General features: G+C 44.0%; 1 protein-coding gene across 1 annotated transcript; it reads right to left on the bottom strand.

The window, feature by feature from the left end:
- Positions 1-1,209: 1,209 nt before the first annotated feature.
- LOC114938858 (uncharacterized) lies at positions 1,210-6,432 on the bottom strand. The gene has a single exon (XM_029312970.2). It carries the CDS (start codon positions 6,430-6,432, stop codon positions 1,210-1,212), a length of 5,223 nt encoding a protein of 1,740 aa, XP_029168803.2.
- Positions 6,433-12,696: the final 6,264 nt, after the last annotated feature.

The raw sequence follows: 12,696 nt of genomic DNA on the forward strand, positions 1-12,696 counted from the left end.
ATTCTTAAGTCTCTAACTAGTAGCGAAAATGTAATCAATATAACTTCGAATTCAATGAATCAAATAAATAGCCAATTCAATAGTCTTAAAAATTTATCTCAAATTAATGAGGCGAATATTTGGATTGACGAATCGTTACTAGATTTAGACGAGATATTAAGAAGGCTAATTAGCGAAATTTGAAAAGCAGAAGAATTAATAATTGACGGAAGACACGGGACCGTTAAGCCTTACGTCTTATTACCTAAAGAACTTTTTAATACTCTGAGACAACATAAGCATATAGATAATTTCCCAGTACCGTTGGAAGAAATATATTATACTACTCTTATAGATATAAGTGAAATATCAATAGCGTTAACCAAGAAAAACTGCTTATTCAACTTGTGCTTGAACCTTCGAAATTAATTTTATGCACAGAAGGAAAATATTTGTTTTTGCGCCGAGAACGTAAACCTGCAGTAGGATTCTGCGAGGAGAGAGTGAACGAGTCCGTAAGATGAATTTAGCAATGATTTATTATACAGCAAAAAAATGAACAGTAACAATAGTCTAATAACGCGTTCGTTTCTATACGCGATTTTCGGCACTCTGATCTCCTTGCGAGCTTTCAAGGCGGACTCTCGGGGCAGACTGCTCCGAATTCGTACAGCGGTAACGACAACGGCCGAAAATTCATATGACCGGCGCGTGACACGTGCGTGCCCCATTGTGATTCGCTTGTGATCGACGTATTGAGGAACGAGCTACGAACAGAAAAACACTTGGTTGTCCCTCTGGAATGCGCGGTCGCGATAGTAAGTCGAAAGTGATGACTTGGCCGAAAACATCGAAAGACGGCTTCGCGAATAATCCTTACAATTTTATACAGACCGCCCGCCTCGCATGCGAACGGATGCGAAATGTTTATAGGTCGTTCTTATGAGAATAAGTCCTGGGCAATTGGAAGTCTTAACCACGATAATAACAAATATTTCGAGCCCGAGAACGTTTTTACCTTGACGTCTTAGATAAATATTTCAACAATTGAATTCTTAACAATAAGGAGAAAGATGCTTTTAGTAGGTATACATTCGTTTCTTGTAATTCTATTCATTGAGGACAAACATATTCGGAGTCATACAAAAAATCTTAACAATAAGAAGAATGTAAACACATTGACTGCCTTGTAATGTCGAGCGCAAACAATTATAGCTCAATTAACAGCCTTCATACAGTATTGCAATTAATAGGCAGTCGGCATAGTGACGTGATTGGTCGCTTTAAGACGGAATGTGCAGTTTGCATCGTGACTACTCTAACAAGTCCATCGGATCCCGGATGGATTTGAGTAATTCGAGCGAGTTCCCACTTGCTCGGAGGGAGCAATGGGTTCTTGAGAAGCGCGAGCTCTCCTACGCGATAACAGGGGGACTTATCCGTCCACTTATTGCGCTGCTGTAATGTATGCAAGTAATCCAGCGACCAAGCACGCCAAATTTGCTCCTTCATTGAATTAAGGAGCTGCCATCGTGAGAGTCGGTTCGGGTTTATCGCGAGTACTGACTCCTCAGGTACGGACACCATAGGTCGACCTATTAAAAAATGGCCCGGCGTTAGCGCAGACAAATCGTTCGGGTCGTCGCTGAGGGCGGCAATTGGACGGGAGTTGAGACATGCTTCTATCTGGCATAGAAGCGTCGCGAATTCAGCCTGCGACAAGGTACGCGAACCGGCTACTCTTTTGAGATGCGATTTTAAACTTTTCACACCCGCCTCCCATAATCCGCCGAAATGAGGAGCCGCGGACGGTATGAAATGCCATTCTATTCTGTCATTCGCGAGGTCGGCTTGTAAAGAAGCATCTTTCATTAGAGCTTCGAACGCGTTCTGCAACTCTCGGTCAGCGCCGTGGAAGTTCGTCCCGTTGTCGCTGTAAAGTTTCTTGGGTAGGCCTCTACGCCCGGCGAATCTCCGAAAGGCGGAAATGAATCCTGCACTGGAGTAGTCGTCAACTAGCTCCAAGTGGATGGCTTTGGTGACAAGACAAATGAACAACGCGATCCAATTTTTTCTCGCTTTCTGTCCTTTCCCAACGAAAGGAGTAATGAGGAAAGGCCCAGCGTAATCCACTCCCGTATGCGTGAAAGGGGAGGATGGATTAACGCGAGGAGAAGGGAGGTCTCCCATGAGCTGGCTCGATAGCTTCGCAGAATGACGAGTGCACACGACGCACCGACGAACATGATTTTTTACTGCGTTTCGGCTACCCAGTATCCAATATCTCTGGCGGAGGGTGCGCAGCACGAGCTGCACTCCGCCATGAAGTGTGCTCTTATGAGCATGAGCCACAAGAAGAGATGCGATTTGACCTTGTGGAACGATAATGGGGTGCTGCTCTTCGAACGTAAGAGCGGCATTTTTTAACCGCCCGCCGAGACGGAGTAAAGAATCTTCCCCGAGAAATGGATTCAGAGTTCTCAGAGGACTCTTTTTCGTGACAGTTCGATCCTTCTTCAAGGATGCGATATCGCAACCGAATGATCTGGCTTGAGCGTAAGAAAGCCAAAACAACTCAGCTTGATTGAGCTCGTCGACACTTAGAGACGACGCGGTGCGAATTTTATCCTTCCCTTTCTTGACTAGCAAAGAGAGAAAACGGTAGATGTATGCGGTCACACGGACGAGCTTAGGCCAGCTAGAAAATTTATACATTAAATCCCACTCTTCCGAGCCTTCCATATGAAGAACAGGGGACCTTTTAATTTCACTTGAAATCTTCAGAATGGTATCAGAAGAGAGCGGAATCGCTACGTCATGGGTCGGCCATGACGTGGAAGGCCCCTTTAACCAGTGGGGTCCAGTCCACCACAGTGGATGAGTTGGTAATTCGGATGCTAGTAGGCCACGAGAAGCACAATCCGCGGGATTGTCCTTCGACGGCACGTGTTCCCATCTAGCCGACGGCAAATTGTTTTGGACCTCGGCTACTCTATTGGCCACGTACGTGGTCCATTTAGATGGATGCTGGCGTAGCCAGGCCAGCGTGATCGTGGAGTCCGTCCAACAATAAATCGGAGCGTCACTTAAATTGAGTGAATTTAAAATCCACTTCACCAGTCGACTCAAAAGTACTATCGCGTTTAACTCAAGTCTTGGTATGCTCACGGTCTTAACGGGTGCGACCTTTGTCTTGGCAGCGATTAAGCTGATCTCATAATCCGTTAAAGAATGCAACACGCGAAGATAGACGACGGCAGCAAAGGCTCGGTTTGACGCGTCCGCGAATCCGTGCACCTCGATCGCGAGATTATCGGGGTGCTGACCTGTCCATCGCGGAATACGAATTTCTTTCAATTTATTAAATTCGGAAACGAAATCACTCCATCGTTGTTTCACCTCGTCGGGTAGAGGTGAATCCCAGTCGCAATGTAATAGCCACAACTCCTGTAACACGATTTTAGCGACGATCACGACAGGAGCGGCCCAACCGAGAGGGTCGTAGAGTTTCGCAACGAAAGAGAGAATTGAACGTTTTGTAGGAGCGATTGGGATGGTTGAATTCACGACAAGCCTAAATGAGTCCTCAGCAGGGATCCATGAAAGACCGAGCACTTTGAGTGATTCGTTATTTAGGATGAGGTGATCGGTGACGTCGGATTTATCGGTCGAAAAATCTTTGAGAAGCTCGATCGTATTGGACGCCCATTTTCTTAACTGAAAACCTCCGCTTTTCATAAGACTTATCACTTGATCGCGCGTATCTGTTAAAGTCTGAATATCATTCGCTCCAAACAAAGTGTCATCCACGTAGATGGACTCATTCAAGATTGGAACCGCGGCAGGGTAATTAACGCCCTCGTCGAGAGCAAGTTGTTTGAGCACGCGCATGGCGAGGTATGGAGCCGGAGCGAGACCGTATGTCACCGTGAGGAGCCGATAATGTTGAATCGTCGCGTCCTCCGTCGGACGCCAAAGAATTCGCTGATAATCTATATCTTTGGGATGAACGCGAATTTGACGGAACATCTTTGCTATGTCCGCAGTATAGACATGGCGCCATCTTCGCCACCGAGACAAAACGGCAGGAAGATCCTGCTGTAACTTAGGTCCAATTAACAAGTGATCATTCAGCGTTGTGCCGTTTCGAGTTTTACACGATGCGTTGAACACTACGCGTAACTTAGTAGTACAACTTGCTTCCCTAATCACTGGATGATGCGGGATATAAACCGGTAAATATTCCGTTTGTTCCAACTCGTCTACGCGGGTCATATGTCCGAGCGACTCATACTCAGCAAGAAACTCGTTGTATTGCGAACCGAGTTCTGAACGATTCCTCAATCTATTCTCCATACGACCGTAGAGAGACCGCGCGATGGACAGAGATTCCCCGATTTCGATCGGCGGAGCTGACTTAAACGGCAGTCGAACTACGTATCGACCGTCGGAGTGACGATAATGAGTTCGAACGAAATGTCGTTCGCAATTCTCCTCTTCGTCAGTGAGAGGAGTGGGTGACGAGATCTCTTCATCCATCCAGAATTGCTGGAGAAGAGAGTCCACGTCTTGACTGAGAACACAGTTCAAGACGGCAGCTTCTGTCGAAGCCCGTTGCTCTTTTCCGGTGGGCCCGGAAATAATCCAACCGAGTGCGGTTAACTGGGCAGTGGGCGTGCCGAGCGGCCCCTGTCGTAAATCGCGCATCAAAAGCGAGCCGTAAATATCCGCGCCAATCAACATGTGGATCTGATGGTTACTTGACGGGTCCGGATCGGCTAAAGAAAGGCCTTTTAAATGAGGCCACGACTCGACAGGCTGAATCCGCGACGCGGCGTAAGACGTAATCCGCTGAAATACGTACGCGGTAAAAGGAAACGTGGGATCTGACTTATCGCAGTGTGTCAGCCGCAATGATACTCGCGATTTAGCTGAACCAGTAAACTTCTCTCCGAATCCTTTTATCTGTAGGTCGGCTCGTTGTCGCTTCGCACGCATGGTCTGACACAACGCTTCTGAAATGAAGCTGAAATTGGATCCTTGATCCAGCAGCGCGCGAACCTTGAAGCATCTACCTTCGGCAGTATGAACGTCGACCCACGCGGTTGCGAGAAGAACTGTCGGAGTCGTAACGCTTGGCGGTTTCACAGTTTGAACGCTCGCGACGGCAGCTTTCTCGAGAACGCAAGATGTATCCGTTTTCGCGATCGTCGCTGCGCCCGTCTTATTCGATTCCGGCTTGTCGTCGTCGGCCGATGCTTGATGATTCGCGGAATGTAACAACGAATGATGAGGGCGACGACAGTGGGAGCATCGCTGCTTGCTTGTACATTTTGGCGACATGTGACCCGGCTTCAGACAGAGAAAGCAAATTCTATTTTGACGCGCAATAGAGTTTCGTTGCGTGGCCGATTTACTGAGAAATGTTTCACATTTTGAAATAAAATGATTACCGGAACAATGAATGCATTTTATAGCGGAAACGTTGTTTACAGACGATCGCGGCTTGTCGTTCTTAGAAATTGCGGCAATTTTTGCAACGTCAGTAAAATCGGATAAACCCCGAATACGAAGAGCAAGGAACTCGTGGATGTCCTTGTAAGAAGGGATCGCGTGACTCGACGAGACTTTCAAGTTCCACTCGCTCTTTGTTTTAACGCTAAATTTCTGGGAGACAACGTACACGAGAATATCATCCCATTGATCCACCGGTCTATCTAGATTATGTAACGCGGCAATCGACGCGGCCACTGTGTCGCGCAACTTGCTTAATTCTATGACATTTTCATTTCTCATAATCGGCAGATTCATAAACGCATGCAAATGCGATTGAATCAACGTTAACCGATCGTCATACTCATCAACTAACAGTTGCCACGCGGACTCGTAATTCGCGTCAGAAATTCGTAAATTATTAATTTTTAATGCGGCGTCGCCGATGATGCTTGTTTTCAAATAATGGAACTTCTGAGTATTAGAGAGAGCGTCATTTTTTGCGACTAGCGACTCGAATGTACTCTTAAAACTCTCCCACTCGAGAAATCTACCGGAAAATTTAGGTAATGTAATCCGTGGCAAATGAAAGTTGGCATGAGTATTATCGCGAACCGAGGAGTCAGTACTACGATCGAGAGTAACCGGTTGACGGTCAGTAAATCGACTTATCGTTTCTCGGAGGTAGTCGACGGTCTCGTCGTAGATCTCCTCAGCTTCCAGGAATTCCTCATCCAAGAAGTACGACATCGTCTTCTGATCCTCCTTCGTAGTGGTCTGCAACAACTTGAGATGCAGCTCCTGACAGGATGCCCATAGCGTATGCACTTTCTCTAATCGACCTTGTGTCTTCGGCAAAGTTACGTTAGCCTTAGCCAATTTTTTAAAGTTTATTAGAACTCTCTTGAGCTGGTCGATTTTATCGGTTTGTGCGATCAGCAAATTCCGTAACTCGGCCATGATCAGCGAATTAGCAGCACTAATGAAGCAGGAGAGCGCGAGGAGTGAGTCGATAGTGACAGGTTTAGTCCGAGATCACTCAATATATGTCGGGCAAGTCAGCACGTCTCCGACGGCACGAACTCGCGGACGACCGTATCGATACGCGAGAAAATGTCTCCTCGAGGAACCTCACAAATTTATGCCGGGCGAGTCAGAATGTCGCCGACGGCACGAACTCGCGGACGAGCTTGTCGATGCGCGAGAAAAATGTCTCTTCTCGAGTCTTACTGTACCCCAAACGAGGTGTCGTCTTCGTTTCACTCGCGGTGGAAAGTTACTGCACAGTCACTTATATCCGGCTCGAAGGACCATTCATTCTGTGCTTGAACCTTCGAAATTAATTTTATGCACAGAAGGAAAATATTTGTTTTTGCGCCGAGAACGTAAACCTGCAGTAGGATTCTGCGAGGAGAGAGTGAACGAGTCCGTAAGATGAATTTAGCAATGATTTATTATACAGCAAAAAAATGAACAGTAACAATAGTCTAATAACGCGTTCGTTTCTATACGCGATTTTCGGCACTCTGATCTCCTTGCGAGCTTTCAAGGCGGACTCTCGGGGCAGACTGCTCCGAATTCGTACAGCGGTAACGACAACGGCCGAAAATTCATATGACCGGCGCGTGACACGTGCGTGCCCCATTGTGATTCGCTTGTGATCGACGTATTGAGGAACGAGATACGAACAGAAAAACACTTGTTTGTCCCTCTGGAATGCGCGGTCGCGATAGTAAGTCGAAAGTGATGACTTGGCCGAAAACATCGAAAGACGGCTTCGCGAATAATCCTTACAATTTTATACACAACTAATAATTCCATTAATAGATGATAAAATCTTAGAAGTAACTAAAGTAATATCTCTTCCCAGACACGGCTGGTTAAAACAATCAGTAATAGATACAACTCAGAGACTTATTCTCCTAGATTCATTCAGAACCATCTTTATGTCAATCAATGAGGTAGAGCTAGGACTAGCGAAGAAATTCGGAGAATATCAATTATTAAAGCGAGCATATCCAGATTATGTAGTAGGAATAAAAGATAACTGTCTAACGGAAATACTTACGAGGCGTGACACAGAAAAATGTGCAACAAAGTATATGCAAATTCAAAACACGCTTTGGATCCAACTCCATACAAATCAGGATTAGATAGGAATAACACCCAAAGATGAAACCTTGCATATACTTTGTTCCGATAAGATACCTCGCAATGTACACGTACATCAGAATTTTATAATTCATCTAGAATCAGATTGTACAGCAGTTTCCCTTACAGCAATCTTAAAATCGGAAAATTTAATTAGAGATAAGATCAAAATTCACAAAACCATCCGTCTAATGGTACAACAATAATATATCATTAAGTATGTTAAAATATACCATTAAGTATTGTTTCAAGTTTCGCCACCGAAACATAATTATTCACGCACAACAAAAACTAGTATCAACGAAAAAAAAAAAAGGGGGGGGGGGGGGTTTGTTTTACGGACACTGAAAGGGAATTCGATACTATTGTCGTGTGCACAAAAATCTCGCAAGCATTATTCTTGCTATTTCATTTCAATTCGATAACATATAAAGTCATATGATTGTGTGTGTATATATATTAGGAGACGCGGCAGTGTCTCCAGCCATGTTTAAACCCTAAAAGACCTTAAAAGACACTACAAGTCTCCTTATCCTGCACCATCAAAGTCCATTTTTTGGGGGTGTAGAACTACTAAAATATAAAAATTTTGAATTGCACGTAATTAACCTGAAAGGCGGCATCGCCACGAGTAATTTGAGCCAAGAAAAAATAAAATCGGTCAAGCCGTTCTGGAGATACAAGCGGTCAAAAAGTGACGTTTTTCATGAAAAATAAGTAACGTCGTCTTCTTCTTCTTCTTCTCTGTCCCGCGTCCGCTTGACGTCCATCAGGATATATATTAGATATAAATCTCTTCTCACCTTTCACTCACACCCCCTACAACTTACACACCCACCCCCTTTCCCTCCCACAAATCCCCCCCCGGCCCCCCAGCCCCCACCCCACCCCCACTTTTACTTACTTCCCACCACTGACCAATGCCCCATTCCCACCCCTTTTCGACTCTTTCAACACTTACAAAGCCTCTCTTCTCGGTCCTCTCTCACCCTCTTTCGTCCTCTCTCATCTCACCGCTTTCACCCTCTTTCGTCCTCGTTCACCCCTCTTTCGGTCGGTCCTCTTCCAATCACCCTCTTTCATCCTCTTCGTTCCTCTTTCGCCCTCTTTCACCCTCTTTTGGGTCCTCTTTCAACCATCTTCGCCTATCTCACCCTCTATTCATTCCCTCTCCACCTCTTTCACCCTCTGTTTATTCCCTCTCACCCCCTTTCGCGTCATCTTTCACTCTCTTTCGTCCTCTTTCCACCCTCTTTCGTTTCTCTTTCACCCTCTTTCGTCCTCATCACCCCTTTCGCCTCTTTCATTTCATCACCCTCTTATCGTCCTACCAAACTCAACCATCTTTCGTCCTCTCTCACTCACCCTCGTTCCACGCTCTCTGTTCGGTCTCTTTCACCCTCTTTTGTCCTCTTTCATTCACCTCTTTCGCCCTTCTTTTACCCCTTTCGTCCTCTTTCACCCTCTTTCGCCCGCTTTCACCCTCTTTCGTTCGTCTCTTTCATCATTCACCCTCTTTCATTTCTCTCACACCCTCTTTTCATTCCCTCTCACCACCCTCTTTTAAACCCCTGTTTCGTCGTCTTTCATCCTCTTTCATTTCCTCTCACCCTCTTTTTGTCCTCTTCCACTCTCTTTAGTCCTATCTAAACCCTCTTTTATTCTTTTCTCACCATATTTCGCCCTCTCTCACCCTCTTTCGTCCTCTTTCACTCTCTTTCATTCTATCTCACCTCTTTCCACCCTCTTTCGTCCTCTTTCACCCTCTTTCGTCCTCTTTCGTCCTCTTTCGCCCTCTTTCACCCAATTTCGTCCTCTTTCACTCTCTTTCGCCTATCTCGTCTTCTCTTACCCTCATTCGTCCTTCTCTCACCCTATTTCCAAAAAATCATAAAAATGAAAAGGTCAAGCCATGTTCAAAGAAGGTCTTCAAAAATTTAAACCTAGTCTGTACAATGAAAAATAATTACTCGTAATTCCAGAGTTCCAATTTGTTAATATCGAATAATGTATTTGTTTCAAGTAATGGCAGTAGAGTTAAATACATACCTACGTATATGCAGTTTTTGCTGTTAAATGTACTTGAACGAAAAAAATAATTAAATGATTTTAAATATAGCACATTTTAAATCAAGAAACTTATACTATAATCGAACTCTGTTTAGAAAGAATGTTTGTTTCAATCACAATCACAATACCATTTTCTATTATTTCTCTTATTATTATCAATAATGTTATTCACCAAATAATTATAGTATGAATAATGTTTTGCGATTTATTTATCAATTCATAATATGTTAGGGTTATAAAGTTTTATCTATAGGGTTTTTATTTAAATAAAATGAAGAATGTATATATATGTATATTTATTTATGTATATAATGTATTTATTTATGTATCATATCATATATTATCATATACTATTCGGCGTTTCGCCGTCCCCGTCCTCGTCCGCCTTCTCGTCCGCCCCTCCTCGGCCTGTTGCCCCAATAATAATGGGGCGAGGACAGTTTAAGGAGGAAGCGCATAAAGCGCTCCTCCTGGACGCGAACTCCGGCGCGTCTTCCTCTGTAAACTGTAATTAAAAAAGAAATTATTTTAGTAATTAGATAATATGGTATATTTAGGTATATCTAGGTATGGTATCAAATAATAATGTATAATCATGTATTACTAAATGTTTATAACTAGGTTATCTTTCTATAAATCATATCATATTTTTAATTCAAACGATTTAATACTATTATAATTTCATTAAAATCATTACTTAATTAATAATTAATTATTTTTATATAACTCTTTCTATCGCAATCGGTTATTCTCCTCTCTTTCCTACTTTACCTTCATCCATTCTCCTTTTCCGCCCATTTCTCTTAAATTCTTATTCTCATCTCTCATTTACTTCTTATTTTTTTTTACTCATTCTCATTTCCAATGTTTTATCTTTCTCACTTCATTCCTTATTATTGCTTCCCCATCAACTGCGTTGCTATCTGACACCTTGTTCATGCGCTCGTCCCTGTCTACTTTCTTTTTCAATCCATATATAATTTCCAAACTGTTTATAATTTAATCATTATGATACTTTCATTATGATAATCTCATTATTCTTGTGACATGTCTCACATGAGATTTCATCTCATTTTCACACGATGTTACTGTCAATTTCATCAACTTTGTAACGGCGTGGCCGTTACTAACGCCTCGCGGGCCGATCACCCGCCCGCCACTTGAGGCTATGGCGCCTAAGGCGCCCCTAAACACAAAAACATAAGCGATACACGGGTCACCCTACCCAGGGGCGCCCCACTACAACCCCCAGAGGCGCCCCACTACGACGCCGGCGTTACCCCCCACCACAGCCTCGATGTAGAGTGGGGGAACCGCCGGCAGGGTATATAAGCCGGCTCGACGGATGAGCCGGCACCAGTCCTGTTCCGGACCTCCTAGCCAGGCAACGGGCTTCTCGTTGTTACGCCGGGTTTCTCGTTTCTGGCCTCCTACCTTTAGTATCGGGCAACGGGTTTCTCGTTGTTACGGCCGGGTTTCCCGGTTTCCGGTCTCTCCCTGCTATACACCGGGTGACGGGTTTCTCGTCATTACGCCGGGTTTCCCGGTTTCCAGTCTCTTCCTGCTACACGCCGGGCAACGGGTTTCTCGTTGTTACGCCGGGTTTCCCGGTTTCCGGTCTCTTCCTGCTACACGCCGGGCAACGGGTTTCTCGTTGTTACGTCGGGTTTCTCGTTGTTACGCCGGGTTTCTCGTTGTTACGCCGGGTTTCCCGGTTTCCGGTCTCTTCCTGCTACACGCCGGGCAACGGGTTTCTCGTTGTTACGCCGGGTTTCCCGGTTTCCGGTTTCTTCCTGCTATAAGCTATACGCCTCCGTACACCATATCTCTAAGTTATACCGGGTAATTTGTAAATCTTTTCCGGACACCGCTACAGGCCTACACGCCTCCGCATTTTGTTTATACCGGGTAGTCAATAAGTTTCTCCTATTTAAGGCTTTATGCCAACAAACATTTTGTTTATACCGAGTAGTCAATAAGTTTTTCTATTTAAGGCTTTATGCCAACAAACATTTTGTTTATACCGAGTAGTCAATAAGTTTCTCTATTTAGGCTTTATGCCAACAAACATTTTGTTTACTTGTTTCTTTTTGAATAAACCAAAGCATTGTTAATAAGGAATAAGCGAGTCTGAATCTCCCCCTTCCTCCCGAATCCTGGAACCGGCGAGCCGATCCGCGGCGTCGGGAAAGGTGAACCGTTACAAACTTTAAACTTTCCTGACTGAAATTTGAATGCGAGATAGATAGAGAATCGTACACCGCGTAACGGTTAAAAAAGAAATTAGCAATTATTGCATAACTGTGACGTATCGTTTATGTCAATAACGTAATGAATCTATAATTGTTACATAAAATTGTTATGTAATTTTGGCGTTACTTTATTGATTCATTCCATCAATGGATGGCACCACTGAAACGTTTAGCTAAACCTTTCTGATATTGAAATATTCACTTATTCCAACAGTTATAATAAGGTTTTTACAGAATATATACATTGATATCAACAAAATAATATTAATGTTACATATTGTTTGCGCGTACGCTCGATTGCTGACGTTGAACGCTCACGCACGAAGCTACGGATCCTGACAATCGGGTTGTAAATCCGATCGTCGATATCCGTCTCGTGTATAGATTGCACAGGAAGATTCAAAGTGGACTGTATCTTAAGGAGGGTGGACGCGCTCCGATTGGTGCGCAGGATGGGTAACGATTTAAGCCACGTGCCGAATCGAGAACCAGAATACGGAATTATATGCACAAATTACATAAAAACAATCCATTTATTAACTAAATTTGTCCGAGAGTCACAATGTACATAAACGCAAATTAATTTGAAACCTTTACATAAAATCTTTATCTATTAACGAATAAAATAGTCACCGCGAAAACACGTACGACGTGGTTGTTAAGCAGTCCGAAATGTCTCACTATATGGTATCTAGCATGTGTTGCATGGACACCACCGAAAAACTATTTGTTGCATAACAATTGCTAGTTA

Source organism: Nylanderia fulva, unplaced genomic scaffold, assembly GCF_048542155.1.
Source record: "Nylanderia fulva isolate GAGA-0341 unplaced genomic scaffold, ASM4854215v1 Scaffold553, whole genome shotgun sequence".
Taxonomy (NCBI): domain Eukaryota; kingdom Metazoa; phylum Arthropoda; class Insecta; order Hymenoptera; family Formicidae; genus Nylanderia; species Nylanderia fulva.